At 36.6% G+C, this 19,339-nt stretch overlaps 1 protein-coding gene across 6 annotated transcripts in view; it reads right to left on the reverse strand.

Moving 5' to 3' along the window:
• The window catches only part of ROS1 (ROS proto-oncogene 1, receptor tyrosine kinase), a 98,302-nt gene that overhangs the window by 58,478 nt on the left and 20,485 nt on the right, over positions 1 to 19,339 (reverse strand). For 4 of the 6 annotated variants that reach the window (XR_012496723.1, XM_019741353.2, XM_074333485.1 and 1 more), the window contains exons 8-21: positions 19,015 to 19,216; positions 18,296 to 18,372; positions 16,699 to 16,821; positions 16,367 to 16,551; positions 15,520 to 15,617; positions 11,926 to 12,422; positions 10,364 to 10,576; positions 9,553 to 9,663; positions 8,355 to 8,533; positions 6,326 to 6,517; positions 4,480 to 4,580; positions 3,029 to 3,246; positions 2,556 to 2,716; positions 2,022 to 2,166 (exon numbers count right to left, since the gene is read on the reverse strand). Coding sequence is in view for 5 of the 6 variants with exons in the window: in XM_019741353.2 (XP_019596912.2) it covers positions 2,022 to 2,166; positions 2,556 to 2,716; positions 3,029 to 3,246; positions 4,480 to 4,580; positions 6,326 to 6,517; positions 8,355 to 8,533; positions 9,553 to 9,663; positions 10,364 to 10,576; positions 11,926 to 12,422; positions 15,520 to 15,617; positions 16,367 to 16,551; positions 16,699 to 16,821; positions 18,296 to 18,372; positions 19,015 to 19,216 (2,502 nt within the window). In the remaining variant the exon portion in view is untranslated. Of the gene's footprint in view, positions 1 to 2,021; positions 2,167 to 2,555; positions 2,717 to 3,028; positions 3,247 to 4,479; positions 4,581 to 6,325; positions 6,518 to 8,354; positions 8,534 to 9,552; positions 9,664 to 10,363; positions 10,577 to 11,925; positions 12,423 to 15,519; positions 15,618 to 16,366; positions 16,552 to 16,698; positions 16,822 to 18,295; positions 18,373 to 19,014; positions 19,217 to 19,339 lie in introns of those variants that run through there. The other 2 variants (XM_019741354.2, XM_019741356.2) reach the window with 2 other exon arrangements.

Below are 19,339 nucleotides of genomic sequence, written 5' to 3' on the forward strand. Positions count from 1 at the left end.
GCAAGTCTTCCTTATCTCTAACCCTAATCCTTCTTACTGCCACTTAGGCACACCTTTGTTGTCTGTGCCCTGTATCGATGGAAGGTGTCTGGTTCTCCTTATGAATACAATATTTATTCTTATCCTGATAGAGTGATTTAGTTCAAGGTAGAAACAGTAGTCACCAGGAAGGAAGACAGTTACTCTACCCAGACTTCAGCCAGTCCAAGGCTATAAAATACAGTATAACAGGGATCCTAGGCCCTCTCACTTGATCCTCCCTGAAGGCAGGAAGTCCCCCAAGAGTTTGGGGGCATCACTATTTATCACAGAGACAATCCAAGCAAATTAATATTGCAGAGTCCTTTCATTAATTTCTCTCTCTTAACCAAGAGAAATTTCTCTCCCTGATTTTCAAGTCATTCCATCCAAGATATCCTTCTTCTTTCTTAAGACTCCTCCACAAGGTCTTCTGCCACTCCCTTCTCCAATCACATTGCTTCTTAACGTTCCACACTCACATCATTATCCAATCTCCAGGCCTTCTTACATATAACTCACGTGGGATACTTCCTCTTGCTTCATCCCTCAGAACCCAGCTAGAGTTTCTATTCCCTAAAGGCCTTCCTTGGCCATACCATTCTGTGTATATTGCCCTCTCCTAAGAACATGAGGCAGCTTGATACAGGTGAAGGTTTTGTAGTCTTTCCTACTTACTCTATGCCATTGCTACTCAGTTCTCACTGTCATATTTATATTATCAATTGCAGAATGTGTTTATCTCTCTATTGTTTTATGAGCTCCATCAGAGAAAGCACTCTTTCTTATTTCTTGCTAAATCCCTCCAAATCTAGTATAGGATTGGCATGCAGTAAATGCTTAATACATATTTGTCTATTTGAATAATTTCCCAACTATATTGTAAATTTCCTGATGGCAAAGGACAAATTTTATCATTCTTCCTTATTGTCCCCACATTTAGTAGAGTGCTCATGAGACTAGCACTCAGTGTATCCCCTGGTGGATGCAATCAAGTCCATTTCCACAGAAGAATTCAGCCAAGGATGACATCCCAAGACAGTCTCAAAGATGGCATACCTGGATCCAAATGCTAAGTGCTCCAGAACCTGCCCAGGCGCCTCTATGTTCCGGTTATGAGACTTATGGGAAAATATTATTGAAAGAATCTTAACAGTAAAAATAAAAATGCAATGGTGAATGGATGTCCATGTTTATTGAGCTCTTACTGCCTGTCAACTCCTGTGCTAGGAAGTTTATATAAATTAAATCAATTTGATCCTATCATTTTCCAACATTTACAAAAATGACTAAATGGAGATTCAATGAAACTATAGTGAAAAGTCCAGATTAAGTCCTAGCCCTTTCACTTACTAGTAATTCCACATTGGACAACTATTGGGCTTCTATTTTCTCATTTTCGTAACAGAGATAATAACACCTGTCGATGTTTCTGACACATGATAAATATGTAATAAACATTTAATAAAGGAGTGATAAACATAAATATGTTTTGTATATTTTAAGGTGATAGACACATGTAAAGATATGGCTACTATCCTTTTTAAAATATATTCCAAAGAAAAATCATTACATTTAGACATCAATTATTCACCTACAGAAGATTCTGAGTTAGCATCTATGAGAACATCTCCCAGTGAAACTGCCTTCCATGAAACTGTCTCTGCTCTTAAATGACCGTTTCCCTTATAAAGCATTTTACAAATTACCTGAAACATGTTTGTATATCATTACAATCAAGTGAAACAGTCTTTAAGAAATCTTTGAAATATTGTTTTGGAATAAATTATGCACATTTATTTTAATTGTACTAGTCTAATCTCCATAAAGTCAATGAAAGAGTATTAATTCTAAACACACATACAAAACAGAGTTATTTTTAAAAACTATGTTAATAGTTTTTCTTAAAAACTATGTTAATAGTTTCTATGATCCATTCTAGGTCATAGAAAGTGAGATTCTGCCTGTTTTTTACTTTTTAAAAGAGATTTTGTCCCCTGTACCTGTTTCCGGTGCTCGAAGTGACAGAGATGTTTTGGGACCTTTTCCCCAGTAGGTATAAGGAATGACAGAAAGATTAAATACAGCATAGGGCTCCAGCCCATCCACAGTAAATACAGGTAAAGACTGCTGCTCACTAGCCAGGAACTACAATATAAGCACAAAAAATTGTTTTCTTAGGGAGAAAATCATAAAATATTTTATTCCTAATTAACTAAAATCTCCAAACTTTGGTTCCCATGTAAAGTCAAACCTTCCAGTTGTGGACGTGCTAATATTGGTAAGTTCCATGTTGTTCCATTCAGACCAGTTAAAGTATCTAACATACAAGTTGTCAACACTAACCAGTTGTCAACACTAAGCAGTCAGACTGGCTGTAGAGAAAGGTTCTCAGGAATAATCTTGACCAGATGCTAGGGACACTACCAAGGAGATGGGCTTGGCTAAGTGAAGAAAGTACAAATCAGTGTGGTCGAGGCTGATGCAGATGGTATAATCTGCTTGAGAAATGGAAGTTACTAGAATCAATGCCATACCTTAGCATGAGCAGTAAATTCCACACTGTAGAAAATTTCACCCCAATCCACTGCTGGGGGAACATTCCACAGTATTTGAAACCTTGAAGCATTTCCTTCAATCCTAAATGAAGACTCTTGAACAGCATCTGGGATAACCTTAGGGGTAAAGGTAAAGTTCCCTAGGGGATGAAAGAAAGCATAGAGGGAGAAAGAATTTAGGGTTACCAATCATCATAGAAAACACAGAAAATTAATAGTAATTACTAATAATACCAATATAGTTTTTTTCTTTCTTTAAATATATCCTGAAAATCATCTTTTTCTTACCATTTTAGGCTGTAAATTTGGGTTAAGAATAAACTGCATGCAAACCAACAGAAGCTACTAAAACCGTTTTCCACTTAAAACATAATTCTTAAGAAAAAAATCCCAACCTAAATAGTTAACAGAAAGTATGGAAGAGCAGGGTAAGCAGGAATAAAATACTGTACCTGGCAGCGGCTTGAGGGATGTCTGAATAATTGTGAATTGATTAAATTTGGCTGATTCCAAAACAGAAACACTATTTCGCTGACCTATTTCCTGAGCTGTGATAATCCTAAAACCATTGATCCAGAAGAGCCGACCACTGTAGTACATCAGGGCATTCTGAGAAATTTCAGAAGTACTCCAGGCTGCAAATTCTGTGATGGTGATATCTCCAACGCTGCTAAAACATGACACCAATCAGTGTGTGTATCTGGAGTTGGGGAAAGGCTGCCACGTTCAAGGACTGAAGAGACTCTGTATCTGTGAGTGTGTGTGTTTACATATATGAAAACAAAGAGGAAACACTTTGCAACAATAATTGTCATTCTTCTTAGTTCCATATTAAGCTGATTTTTTACATTTTTTTCTTTAAGTATGCCTAAAGCAAATTTTCTAGGGCTTTTCTTATTAAATGTGATACTGTAAATGGCAAGAGTGTGACACAGGTTTTAAAAATACTTGTGATTTGGGGTAATACCCTACATCAAAGGCACAACCCCTTGATTGATTTCTCCTGGTGGAGTCACAGCTCCTTCTTATTCTTGGTCAGGCATCTTATTTACTTGCTTTCATTATTCTAGCCTGTTTGTCCTTCACTTTATATTACTGACCACTGTTTGTTGCTTCAATGATACTTAGCAACTTCTATACTAGTTTAGCCAAAACTCTCCTCTTCAAACCAGGGACTTCAAGTCAACAGAGTACTATTTAAATTGCCTTTAGAGTTTTTTCCTCAATGATAGGGAATTTTATAAAAAATTTTTACTTTAAAAATCTGCTTGGTTGTTTCTAAAATTATTCCAGTTGCCGAACACTCAGTAAAAGCTATCTCAATGATTCTCAGTCTTTTGGAGTGGAGGTTTGACTTTTTTTAAATGATTTCTCTAAATATTTTTAAACCATTGACATTTCCCTCTTAACAAAAGTATAGCATTTAAAATCAAAATAAATAAAAGTTTTATTTTGAAAATCTCATAATACCCCCTTGGGAAGAAAAAAAAAAGGGAAACTACCTCAGAGGACCATAGCTGGGAGTCGTAAACCTTATTAGGAAGAAGCATGTCCACTAGGGTAATTCCCATAGTCCTTTGTCTAGTAAAATACTGCTTATGCACACCTATACTTAGCTGTAAGGACAGCATCTTGTTTACCTTGTGGACTTTCAGCCACCTGTCAGGGTCTCCACTGCACTCTCTTTATGCCCCATCACAGTATCCACTATATTCTACTGTAATTAGTTATTTACAAGCCTATCCTTCCCCACAAGCCCAATGCCTGCAGCACAATGGAATAATGCTTCTTAAACCCAATAAATGTTTATTGAAAGAATGAATTCTCAGGCATTACCATTTATAATTGAGGGGCAAGTCATCCTCTTCTTCTCAGTCAATTGCCTTTGAGGAATATTACCTACCTCTGGCCCCGAAGAACAGCTGTGTACAGGTGAATACATTGACTGTCTTGAACCAACCAATACAGGAGCCCATCACTGAGGTCTAAGGTTAGAGCAATTACCTAAATTGAAAATAAGATAAGACAACAAATCAAATACATGTTTGAAGGGTACCTTTTTGAGTAAATCACATTTAAGCGATAGATTTTAAGATTCTCTTTGGTATAACAAGCTCAGTTATTTTTGCCTTTCACTGAATATAAAATTAAATGAGTATGCCTATTACTATATTATATTAGTATATAATTTGGGTATAAGCACTGGTTTCCTAAAAATCCTCAAAAGGCAAGGACTACCTGTTACTCACTTCTAGATACTTAGTTCTAGTGGTTTCCAAAGTATGATTCTTGCACCAGAACATCAGCCTCCCCTGGGAACTTGTTACAAATTCTCAACCACACTCCAGATCCTACTGAATCAGAAATTTTGAGCCACTGTGTCAAGCCTTGCCTAAAGCAAGCCATAACTTTGAACTCTCCAGCCACATAAGCCAATGAATATCATTGTTTAAATCACTCGTTTTCAAACATTGTTGAACATTAGAAACGCCTATAGAGTTCTTTAAAAATCTCAATTCCCAGGCTGCATTCTATTAAATTATGGTCTCAGGAGATGAAAAGCACTCTTCAGTATGTTTTCAAATTCCCCTGATAATTCTAATGTGTCACCAAGTTTGAGAACCAATGGTTTACTTTTTTTTTTTAATGAAAGTTTATTGGGGTGACAATTGTTAGTAAAGTTACATAGATTTCAGGTGTACAAGTTTTAATTTGCATTTTCTCTTAATTATAACCCAAAACATCCTGACATGTTTTGAAAATATAATACACAAAGGGTTCTTATGTGTTATCCTTGGATAGAAGTGTGTATATATAAAGTCCTATTTCCAGTTGACATTTGAAAACCACTTCTTCCTACTTTTTCTTTGTCTTCTTACCATCCTGTCTTAATTTTATGTCCAGTTATCTAGATGAGGCCTGAGGAAAGACTGCTTCTCCTATGAAATAGAGTGCATGATATAGAAGTTATAATGCAAGGGATCTTTTTTGCTTTATTTGGCTGTATAGGTATTTTTCAAATAAGCTGAGTTTGCCAGGAGTCTGACCTCAGAGTAGTAGACTCTCTCTATAGCAGACCTAGAGACTGACAGGTATCAGGCAGGATTCAAGTCGATGACTACATCTTTAGGAAGATACAGCAGCATATAAACGAAATTGATGAGCCAGGGGAAAATGGAAAGAGAATACAATAAGGAATCCAAGAACTGAAAATATTTGCTAGCAGTTTACCTAAGGCCTGCTACAAAGAAATTATTCATGTTGTCACAAATCGCAACATTTTTTTATCTCTTAAAAAAGGAGATTCTACAGTACCCTTTGCCAATATACAACAAACTATTTAAGCTATAAGTAAAATTTAGGTGTTGGGTCATTACCTCACTCCTTTACATCAGTCATTTGGGCCCATATTTAAACAGAGCCAGAGCCACTACCCAATAAGCTCTAATATACCCAATAGAATTCCTGATGACTATAAAGAGTCAGAAATTAAAATGCTTTTAAGCGTGGTCCATTCAAGATAAGACAAACTACAAAAATCTCCATACTACCTTTTAATTTTTAAAATCAATTATGACAATCAAATACTAGTTAGCGCAATTTTGGTTTTATCAAGATCACACTGTAACAGTATTTCCTTTCATATTCTATCTAAGAACTTACAATAAGCAAAAACAGTATTATTATAACTATACAATGGCACTATTTAGAATTATGAAAGAATCAGATCTTATTTTTGAATTTCTCACCTTTTTCCCAGAAAACCAAGGCTGTGCCTGTAGTATGAGGGAACTTTCCCCATTTAGCCTGGTGCTTTCAACTGAGTATAGTGTGGTCCAATAGAGATAGCCACCAACTGAATCCACCACCATGTCATTCACCAGCAACTTCACATGAGTCACAATATCTGTGTGTCCTGTCAACAACGACTGCCTTTGTATCTACAAAACATAATTATATGCTCAGTTCATGATTTTCAAATGATACCGTGATTTCTGAATAGTCTACTGAAATCATTAGCAAATTGCTGTATTTATCCATTCCTTCATTCAACCACAAATATGTTTGGCACTATGTGCTGGGTTGTACGCTAAACATTGGAAACATAACAGTCATAGTACCTGCCCTCGTGGAGCTTATCTCTTTTCATGTCTCTAAAGAGAAGGGAGATAAATTTATTTTGAATTAAAGTACTTGCACTTCCTAATCATATCTCCAGACACTCAAAACACTGCTGGGTAAGAATTATTTAACTGGACTCCTTAAGAAGACGTGTACACCCTGGTATGTAACGTCATCTCTCCTTGCTCCTTTCCACCGGTTTATTTCCCTAATATTAACTAGCCATTATTGAGTGAGTACCTATTATATGCCAGGCACTATACTTTTTATTAATCTTTAAAATATAAGCTCTTGTTACCCTCACATTAAGGCTATGAAGGATTTCTATTCCCTATTTTTTCACAAGTAAACTGGGTTCAAGAATTTAAGTAATTTTTTCTTGGAGTTTAAATAGTATTATAAGAGACGGAGCAAATACTTGAAGCCAGTTTTTATATTCACTCTTCCACTTCCTCCTTCTATTTTCAAACTAACCCATTTTAGGGAGCATTCTCTGATTAACCCTACTCAACTGTGTCTACATGTCACTGGCATGTATGATTTCAGACTATAACATATCGCTTTGCCTCTCAATACATTGCTTTGTATGCTTCTTCTGTTATTTCAAAATAGCAGGGGCAAGAAATGATGGTTGTACAACACTGACCATACTAAAACCCCATTTTACGTAATAAAAGGGTAATGTTATGGTATATGAATTATATCTCAGCAAAGCTGATATATTTTTTTAAAAGAGCAGGTGCATGTCTATGCTTTATTTTATATTCCCTGCTATACTCTAAACACATTGATAATAGATAAATAATTGTTAGTGAATAAAAGTATGGGCAATAGCAGCCTCCTGATTAGAAAGTGATTTCAGTACCATATTTCTTTACCTGTCAGACCTGTGTTCTCATCATTAACCATCCTTCTCTTTAAAGTGTTCTCCTACACAGATGCACAAGATGTCTCCATTTTGCCTCCTGGTTCACTCTCAACCTTCTCCACCCTACTCTGAGCCCCAGAGGCTCCCAGCTATGGGCTGCAGCCACTGGATTCCCTTGTTCTCTGGATTTCGCTGAGGTTCAGACAATGGAAATACTGGCAGAAGGTCGGAGGGCTGAAGGAAAGAGAGATCGGGGTAATTAATCCTCCAGATCGCTCCTTGCCAGACTATACATTTTGAGTGTCTGGGTTCCATGTCAGCAACTCTCCTAAAGCCACAGCCCTCACAGGTTCTTCTCCCTTGCCTCGGCCCTCTATGCCTGGAAGTAGTTATTGCTTCCACACTTGCTAGCCCAGGACATGCTTCATCATCCTTTGCTCATTTTCCTTAGTCCTGTCCACATCTTTGAAAACAGTAGTCCCTTCATCTAGTTTCTTTTAATCATGGCTTTGGAGTGTGGCATCTTCTTCCAGGACTCTGACCCACTGGTAAACATTGTAATATATTTATTTCAAGGCATTATTGAAAATAGCACGCCAATTAGTGATACAAAATGTCCTTTAAACACAAATGCATGTTAATTTAAAAAAGCAAATAGGCTTAAAGACAAATATTAAACAATAGCATAGGTGGTACACAAGTATTAAAAAAGCATGAAAATGACATTCATGCCACTGAAGTGGGTGGGCATTGTTCCAGAACATGCAGAATGCCAGGCTTTAACTTACCACATATGTCTTTCCAGCCCAGTAGAGAAAGTGACCCAGCCACTCATAAGCTAAAGCCCCTGCTCCTGCAATGTTGGGTATGTGATAATTCTCTGAGGTATCCGTCCCACTTAGCAGCCACACATAAACATCACCTTTCATGTTGCTGTAGTAGAGGCTGTTGTTATACCAATCCATGTCTCAAAACAAAGTGAATTGGTAGTAGTTATTATTTCACGTATGCCAACATAAACATGGAGCATTAACAAATCACACCTGTACCTCAACATAATTTTAAAGCACATACTAACATAGATATTCACTAGAACTTCAGGGATCTGTCAAGAATATTTTAATAATGTTATCCCAAAATCTTAACCGCTGGAACTAGAGAGGGGAACTAATTTCATTAAGCTTCTCCTCTTTGCCAGACATTGTCCCAGGCACTTTTACATATCTCACTAAACTCTTAAGACAAAGCTATGAAGTAGGAATTATTCCCATTTTTGGCATGGTGAACCCAAGTCTCAGTGAGGTTATCTATTCTTCCTGAGGTCTGACTCCTGAAAACCCAGATTCAAGCCAACTCCAAAGCATCTTTCTTTCCATTAATACCGCACTACTGCCTAAGCCCAACTCCTTTGTTGGTTGGAAATGAATGCTGTTGCATTTTTTATGGCCAAGCAAATAGATCAAATAATTAGATAATTATAGAAGATGCCATTTTCCGGTACACTGTTATTCATCCTAGAATGAAGACTTTTTTCATTCTAATGTCTTCCAAACAAAATTATTTATTACTTAATAATCTTCTTTGTTATGCAATTCATTCTTACACTTTATTTAGAACTTCATGCATCCTTTCCATGCTCCAGTCTTATAGCAAACTATAATAAATACTTAAGCATAGCTGTCTTAGTAGAACAAGATAGACTGTTATTGTGAGGTGACATTGATAGATTAAAATACATGAGAAGAATATCAAAGCCTTCCTGAAATGGGCATAAATCAATAAGTAACCTCACATTTTGTGAAATAAATAGCATTTTTACTTGAGAACCAACATTTTCTTAATACTATCACTGGCAATATAGTTCAACTTTTTTTCCTTTTGTTATTAATATAATACCAAAACACTCAATTCTTTTGATTTATTGACTAGTTTAGGAAGTTTATGAGTAGAAACCTGTCATCCAAGTGTAAAAGGAGTTGGGTTTACCTGACACGTTTCCTATAGCAGAGGACAAGAATTCTCCTGGGCCAAAGGTATTTAATGGTTTACTCCAAAGCCCATCTTCTTTCACAGCCATGATAAATGGTGGTTCTATGGCTGTTTGGTAAAAAAAAAGGAAGAAGAAGAAATTGAAAGAAATATCACAGAAAGCAAATGTTTTTTGGCACACATCTTATACCCTAAGATTTCCTTTATAAAATAAAAGAATATCAACATTTTAAAAATACTGTGGAAGAGTATGAGAAATTGTATCTGCTTAATAGAATTATCTATCATATTAAACATACTTTATGTAAATATTTGAAATTGAATGTGAAGAGAATGTGTGGTAATATTGCCTCTATGACAATGTCGTGGTAGAAATTTTTTTTTTTTTTGCTTTGGCTATTGGTTGCCATGGTAGCACCTAGCAATTGTGATAACCACAGTATAAATGGTATAATTATCTTTCCACTTTCTTTCTGCCAACAGAATGGAATTCAGCATAATTCACAGTCCCTCATCTTCTCTCACCACAAACTTCAGAGTTCAAGGAGCGCTATTGCTTAACAAACTATAAATTATATTGTTTCCTCAAGAGTATCTTGGACAGTTTACAATAGGAGGTTAGACACATAAATTAAATATCACACCGTACTTTATATGCTTTCCTAATCTCAGATAAACACATACTCAAGAGATCATCACACCCTCATTCTAATACCTTTACCACATTGGATGTGAGGAATTTTAAAGGACACAGGGAATAAGTCCTTTTCTGGTCAGAATCACTCCCTAAATCAAGAACATTTCTCACCTGGCACCAGGGTAGTACCCATCAAGGGCTCTGACCAAGGGCCTGGTCCCTTGGGAGAACTTGCTCGCACAGAAACCTTGTATTTCGTAGCACTCTTCAGTTCAGGCACATTAAGGACGGTCCCACTTATGTTAGAGAAAATATGAGTGATTTCAGAAAAGTCTTGGGTTGATATTTTCACCTCGTAAGTCCAGTTCTGCCAGGCAGAAGGGCCTAATCAGAAGAGTTAAATAGTATTACTGACCAGAATGACATCAGCAAAGGCAAACAAAGGATTGTCAGTAAATTCATCTGCAGCCTCACCTTCAAGGAAGGGTACCACTGGGCAGTAATACCTGCTACCCCACTAGCCATCAGGGTTAGTTTGACGATATGACTAGGACAGTGTCCATTCCACCCATGCCACTCATTTTGCTTCATCAAAGGAGACTTTATTCCCAACAAATCAGAGGACACTCTTCCTCAGTCAAAACTGTGTGCTTGGCTGTGTAGAATTGTCAGAGGGTTGCTCTGTAACACTGCCAGGTGTAACCAGGCTCCTAATCAACCAATGCTTCCTGATGAATGTCTGATATAACTCCCAATGCTTGTACAGCACCTTCCTCCCAGAAGCCCAAACAATACAATAAAATTTGCCTATTTATTTTCAGCTATCTTTGAGATATGCCGCAAACATGACTAACTTTCTTTTAAAGTAGCAAATAGCCACTGTTGCTAAATACTCTTGGCAAACTATAGGTCCCAAGACAAATCAAGCCCACTGCCTGTTTTTGTAAATAAAGTTGCACTGGAACATAGCCATAGTTACCCATTTACATATTATGTATGGCTGTTTATATACTACAAAGTCAGGGTTGAGTAGCTCTGCAGAGACCATCTGACACACAAAGCTGAAAATATGTACTATCTGGTCCTTTATTTATAGAAAAAGTTTACTGACCTCTGCACTAGACGCTGTTCTAAGTGTTCTACTTATGCATCCTAATCTGTTAGGCAATTCCATCAAAAGATATAATTAATATTCCTATTTTCGAGTAATGGAAACATATACATAGTGGTTAAGTAACTTTCTCAGGGTCATTCTGCTAATAAATGGCAAGACCAGCCTTTGAATCCAGGCCAGCTGGCGCCAGAGCCCACTTGCTTACCCACCCACACAAACTGTCTCCAGAGGTAGAAGTTCAAGTTCAGAGAGTTTTAGGGAGTTGCTCAAATTCATGCAAGATCATGATGTATACAAAAATCTCAACCCAAGCGTTCTATCCCCCTGGCTAATATATTCACTCAGACTAGAATGTCAGTGCGTGGCTCCTGGGAGACACTCAATGTTTGAACTATTCTGATGGGATATAAATAGGAAATATAGAGATCCTCTCAACGCAAAACTAACAAATGCAGAACGAACGTGCAAACACTTTTTTTTTTTTTGAGCTAAGTAGTGCTTCTGGTTGATTACTGAATAATCACATACGGGCTCTCAAAATTGAGTCACAATATCAAGGAATTCAAACTTTCTTCTCCTTCCAGGGAGGCCATAACCAGGCTGGGGAGAGGGCACTCACTGGCTCCTATGGCGAGAACAGGAGGCTTCCACTGAACCAGGGCCTGGTGGGAGCCAAACAGCACCGAGAGTTGCTGTGGGCGGCCCGGCAGGGGGTATGGCTGGGTGTACATGCTAAAGATGACCAAGTTACCAAACCCAAACTCTTCTATGTGACTCAGGTCACATCCCACGATGAACTCATTAAAAGACAAAGCGTCCTGTTGGAAAACGGCCTTGCCATCTGTGACAAGGAAGTCATTGTTTTCACAAGCAAAGCTCTTCACATCAGCAAATGGGACATGAGGTAGGACAAGATGGGAAGCAAAGCCATCCAGAAATGTTGACATGAAGACTTGGGCGGTGTCATTGAAGTAAATGATTCTCTTTGACTGTGGTTTTACTGCGAAATCCTTTAATGTGCAACTCTCCACAATACGCACGGTTTCCCAGTCATGAGCAGATGGTTCCAGGAGATTTACTCTATAAATGCCGTCTCTCAGAAGATAAAAGATATACCTGACATGGGAACAAAAGAAGCCTGGCATAATTCAATGCAAAGGTGGATGAGTAACCTCCTCAGTCCATTGCTTTATCCTGTTGCACAATCAGAACTACGTATCTCCAGAATTGGTCAGTACAGGATTTCCCAAGGTACAAAAGGATAAAGGTATTTACTAAAGATATGCCCTATTCATTTAAGTTAGACATTGGAACACTGGAAAATTTCAACCTCACTCATAATGCTTAGTCTCCTCATCATGATACATGACTTTTTAAGGAATCAGAATTTAAGAACAGAAAGGGTCTTTAAAGATTTTCTAACAAGCCTACTCTTACAGAAAAACATATGATATAAAAGTTACATGGTTAAACATGTTATTTATTATAAAACACATTTCTCCAAGATACACACATTTTTAAGTCTAATTCTGTCAATATATTTTCCCATGCATTGTGAATGACAAAATGGAAGAAAGCAGAAACATTTAAACCATTTTTGAAAAACTTCACAGTTATTATTTGGCTGTAAATATCTAGCAGGATGACTTTGCATTTGTAGCAGACTAAGCTTTTTAAAATACTAACGGTTGAGCGAAGCGATAGGGCTACCATTTTACAAATCAGGAAAATAGACCCCACAAGTGAGCAAAACAGCTGAGAAGGACCACCCAGGAATCAGGAGAAAGGAGCCAATGGGAGAATTTTGAAAAAACACATAATTTTAAGCCAAATATGATGGTAGTCATGCAGGTTTATGTCTAATAATGAAAAAGGAAACACCTCCAAAATACTTCAAAATACAGATAATCAAATCTGTAAATAGAATTTTAACTAAGACATAAAACTACTAATATGGATATAGCTGATTTGGGATTTGTGATCATGGAGACAGATATTAACAAAAGTATACTTTTGCTTAGTAAATCTTTCTTATCACAACCCCGTGGATTGGCAGAATTCGAACCTCTCATCACAACTCTCAAATCATTTCCTTGTCCAATTCAGTCCCGCTCTTGTTCTACTTGATGACTATTCCAAATCTTTATCAATTTTCTCAAGATTCCTGTGCTAGAATAATATCCTGAGATATGAACTCCATGTTGAAATATGAACCTATGTTCTTCTTAAGAGAGGGTTATAGCAAGCAAAAAGCAGAAACAACTTGGCTCTTAACCTTCTGCTTTTGTTTCCCAAATTAAAATTGTTACAGGAAGTTGGAGGGATTTCAGAGTAGATAAAAGGAAAAGATCTGGGGTGAAGATTACAATTCTCACACTGAAGAGCAGGGAAGCGTGCACATCTCTAATGCTCAGCCACCACTTTGAAGGGGAAAGAAAAAAAGAAGAAAGATGGGGAGAACCGGGGTGTAGGGGAAAGACAGGTGAGAGGGGGAAAAAGCAAGGGTGAGGGGAGCAGGGAAAAGGTTTACAGTAAGTAAAACTCAGTGAGTGATTAATTCAATGGTGCAAAATAACAGCATAAAGGAAACCATTTTTAATAGCAGGAGAGTCAACTATTTCACTCATCTGGAATTCTTTAGGAACATTCCATTAAAATGTTGCTAAAAGTTACACGTGACTTTTATAGAAACTCTATCATGGGGAGATGATTAGAAGACAGGTCCTGGGAACAGGAAGTCACATACCAGCTTCTGTGTGATCTTGGGTAATTACTACTAAATCAACCTGTGCTTTGTCATCCTATTTATAAAATTAGGATAGTAGAAGTACCTACATTATAGGATTGAACAAGGATTCAATGAATTATTGGAAGTAATGCACTTAGAAGCACTATTCAATATCATTGTCATTTCTAGTCACATTTCAAACCCTAAGCACAAATCAATTTTATCCTAAAGAAAAAAAGAGCGACCAAAGACTTCACTGAGGTGCATTTTGAGGGATTGATTTTGTGGGTGAAGTTTATTATCCTCAGAATGGGTCATTTTGTGTAATTGCCAGCAACAAAGTTTCATTTCATAGGATCTTAGACTTTTAGAAATGAGGAAAATAAGATCCGGAAAGTCCAGAGGACTTGCCCTACATCACAGGATTAAAAAAAAAAACTTCTATAATTCAATAATTCATTCAGACTTAAGATGTTAAAATAAATATCTAGTAAATTAAGAATGAATATGAATAGAAAAGCTTGATTTTAAATCAATAATGAGCAATCGTTTTTTCAAGAAGGCCAAATTGTGAAAAATAAAAAATATTATGAGCTATATTCTTTTTCATTCAAAACGAAAATAACTTTATTTCTATAGGAAAGAGAAAAACTTAATCTTACAAACATTGGCTTTACTTATTTGTTACTAACCTGTAATTATCTGCTCATATTTAAGAAATAACCCCAAAATAAATCCCCATGTTTTCATCCTTCATACTTATGTGCATTCTGAGATTACAAAATACATTCACAGCGAACACCTTAGTCCAGCCTCAAAATAACCCAGCTGGTAAGCACTATTTCCATCCCCATAACGATGTGATAAAACAAAGGTCACAGACATGAAGTTACTTGCTCGAGGTCCTACTGCAATTTAGCAGCTGAACTAAAGTGTGTCCATTTCATTTGTAGCTGGGGGAAACAGTAATGGAAAATTTGTACTTGTTATTAACCATCAATTCCTGTCTCGAAAGGCAGATACTGGCAATGTTCTTGATAGGTGTGAAAACCAAACCAGAGAAATGAATTGTCACTGAATTGCTCAGCAAAATAAAGTGCAATGAAAGGAGGAAACAATCAGGAAAGGGCTTCTCTCTCACTGGGAACACTGAGGAGGCAATGAGTTCTTAGTGATGCCCTAAAATAGTGACAAACGCAGTAGTAGAAACCAAGTCTCTGAGTCCCAGATAAGAGGTCTTTCCCACATACATACCCATATCTTACTGTGAATGAGAGACGGAAAACTATTGAACTAGAGAAGTTGTGGATCAAGTTTGAAAGCAGTTTCCTCATGGCTCTACAGAATGAGAACTTTGCTTGGATTTAATTAAAACTGAAATAAAATAAAAAAGTTGGCTCACCTGGTACTGTGATATTTCATGAGCAAGCCAAGTTTCCCAAATATCCTTGCCAATGAAAGATAATATACAAGGTAAATACTTACCCATTATACGAATCAGCCACAATTTTTTGAGGTGCGATAATTGAGGGAGGAGTAATTTCCTCAACGTTTGAGCAGTTCTCTAAGTCACAGACATATACCTAAGGAATCAAAATTATATCGGTAAGATTAAGGTCTGTCTACATTCAATTTAGTGAACTTGTATTTCTTGAGCATCTGCTCTGTGCTTACAATTATGCCTGTCACTGAGCACCTTTTGAAAACATAAAAATGCCCTTAAAAGTCAGTTTTATAACCTATATAAACTGATAAGTTTATTATCCTATTTGCATCAATGAAATACAGGTGCCTATTTTCCAGGCTTGTGAAGGCGCTCAGCTATTTTTAATATTTAAGCTGTGCCCAAGCTTCCAGTCACAGTGATTGTGATAAGCCTATCCCTCTCAAAGAAGGAAATTTGAAACACATCGAGACTGCACCTCCTCAAAGATTTCATTAATGCTGTATTTTCAGAGACCTACTAAGTTACCCCCGGTTATTATATAACTCATAATGCTTGCAACCTCTTTTGATCATGATCAGCAGTTTTACCTAGAGATAACACAGGTACCACCACTATCTTATGAAAGATGAATTATCATTAGTATAAACTCATGGCTTTGAAAAATCACAAATATAGATGAATTTTTAATGGTAGGTCAGGACTACTACTAGGTAAAGTCTAGCGCCTCCTATAGACCACATCTATGATTCATTGTTAATCTAGTGTCTAAAACAGTAAATAATCAATAAGTAATCATTGAAGGAAAGAATTATTTTTTTGTAAATATACAAAAATATACATATGAATATCTGTATCTAGTTATTCACTTTAAATTCTTAGACTGACCAGTTCATCCATGATGAAATACATTCTCTGATAAAGCCAGTCTATGGAGATGGAAGAAATTAATCCTGAACCTCTGTAAAAGATTCTCAGGTCAGACATATCAGACATGTTGGCAGCCTCCTTCACCCAAATGAGAGTTCCTTCAGAGAAATAAACAACTTGCCAGGGGACGCTAACTGATATTCCTAGAAAAGCCATTCAAATACATGTGCATTATTATATAACACCAGACAAAAACTTACATGAAAGATAATTTATTTCTTTAACTTTTAATAAAGAGATTAATATAGAGTTCTTTTCACACCAAGGAAGCATTTCTCTCTTATACTGACCTGTAATATTATGGTATATAGCATCTGACTGAAGGCACTGTGCTTCATCTACTAAATGTTTTAAAGATCTCTTTCTAAGAGAACTTTTTCTGGATAAAAAGAGCCACTGTTCCTCTTCTTGAACTGAAACAACAACACGATTTACAGACAGACCAGCCATATGCACACTGACACAAAAAGATCCATACCACCATCCAAAGCAAGAGGACTAGCGCTTGAAAGTGGTTGGTCAGATTTTCTCTGAAGGCATTGAGGTATTTCAACTTCAGTATAAATCACATTATCCTATGATTAGGGTAGGAGTACAGTGTCAGTCAAATAGGTTGTATGTGTATGTTCCCCTAAATGCCCTCAAAATGCATCACATCATTCTCAACAGCGTGGCCCCAATTGGAGCTCAGCTCATTATCTTCAACCATGAGAATTTGACCGCTTGGTGGAGGTGGTCCAGCACAGGCCAGACTGCGTTGTTGCATAGCACACAGATATAGATAAATATTGGTGGTCTTCGCTTTGTCTTCAGTATCTCTCCCTTTGAAGCAAGAGAAAAGTCCTTGGAGGAATGAAATCTGAGGACTGCAGAGCTCTGCTTGATGTCCTGTTCAACTGGAGACTCGTGAAGTGTGTGCTGGTGAACACTTTTAGGGCAATTAATAAATGTGATGCAATAATCACAATAACAACAACCTTAAGCCTGCCCTATATTTAACTTGCCCTTTAGACATGTTGTTTGCATAGCAAAAATACCTCTCCTTCCCTAGAGTCTAGGAACAGCCAAAAAAAACAAAGGCTGGTGATAGATGACATTCAATACATATTGGCATAGATGTGTGCGGATTAGGGTAAGGAGCAATCCAGTCAGCAGATGGGGTTCTGGTGAAAACAGAAAATGGACTCCTAAAATTCTGAATCTCTCAAAATTCTTTTACTAATTTCCCACAAATATTTCTGGTGTTTCTTAGAAAGCATTTTCATTTATTATTATGTTCACATAGGCATCATGCAGTAAGTATTCACCCTCTCAAGGCAATTGTTAAAATACCAAAACCCAAAAGAACGGTACTTATAAAATAACAGAAACTAATTTGTCTGAAACTAAAAAAAAAAAAAAAAAAAAGCTAATTTGGTATGGTAGACTGAATATTCAAAATGGTAAAATGTAAATTATTAAGTCCCAATGTATTTAAAAACCTTAAGGAGACTGGAAGAAAAGATATCTAATAGGTATTAAATAATGATACACAATGTAAAATGGGAGTCATAGCAGAAAGTTTCTATGTATTTCCTAAGTATGTAAGTGTGAGTCACAATCACTAGTAATTTCAATTGAAATTAAGGATTTGCTTGAGGCCATTTTTTTAATCCCTAATTATTTTCACTTTAATTTTTGAATTCCTAAATTCTAATATGAAAACTTTTGATCTAACAACTTACTTCTATCCGTCAAATTGAAAGTGTACTAAGTACTCAAAAGACTGTTCCTTTGAGCAGAAAAGGTGGGGTCTGGAGGAACACCAGGTGACCCAGGACTCAGATCTGAAACCACCCTTGCCAACCCCTCAGTTCCATGAAACAGAAGAGCATCCCTGGGCCATACCTGCTGGAGATGAAGTGGTAATACTAGATTCTGCTTCTGGCCCCTCACCAACTTCATTTACTGCTGCAATAGAAAACCTATTCCAAAAACAACGTGGAGAGATGTATTTCAGATGGCATGGTGTGAAAAGAGATAAAAATATAAGGAGCAATGTTTCTATTTAAAGGATGATGTGACAATGCATGTATTTAGTTACTTGGTGCCACTCTTAGGCACTAAAATGACTATCAATCACATCCTTGTTTGCATTCCCCATAGAACAATTCAGGGTCATGGAGGTCAAAAACTGAACTCTGCTATCTGCATGACCTCCATTCCTACCCTAATTTAACTAGTCTTAGTAAATGCTAGAAAAGCTAGCAATAATAAAATAATCCCCTTAATGGTTAATAAAAAATAGCATTAACAGAATTTCACTTCTCTATTTTTTTATGTTGGATTAATAAAGAAATGATATTCATGGTGTTTATGTCTTTATCAGCCCATATTTATAAGGATTCTCTGACTATAATAGAAATACTTGAGAATGTTTTTGCTTAGGATGGTGTAATGTAACAAGCAAGCAAACTTGAGGAAAAACACAATGACTTCAACCCAACAGTACAGAGTGAATGAGAATTCTCAAAATACATTTAAACTATTTTTTGGTCATATTGCTTAAATAATTATCATGCTTACAGCATGCTGGTTACATTTTCCTTGTACCACTTAATTCTTACCTGTAGGAGGTATTCGGTAGAGTAGAGTAAAACTGGAAACTGGTTCTCTGTGTTCCTGAATCTAATTTTTGATTTTTGCTGATCAGCCTTAAGTTATAACCCAAAATAGGTCCACCTGGGAATTGGGGTGGAGTCCAACTGACTTCCACAGTGTCAGGACTTGAGCTCTCAATATTTCTAATGAATGGAGCAGTTTCAGGAACTAGAAGAGATAATGGTGACATAGGGAGCAGAAATATGTACAGGGCTTATGTTTTTAAATAGAATAGAAAAAAGTCTTATTTTTTGAAAAGTTAACATCAACATTTTTTATTAATATACAAAA

The sequence above is a fragment of the Rhinolophus sinicus genome, linkage group LG05, assembly GCF_036562045.2.
Source record: "Rhinolophus sinicus isolate RSC01 linkage group LG05, ASM3656204v1, whole genome shotgun sequence".
NCBI classification, from domain to species: Eukaryota; Metazoa; Chordata; class Mammalia; order Chiroptera; family Rhinolophidae; genus Rhinolophus; species Rhinolophus sinicus.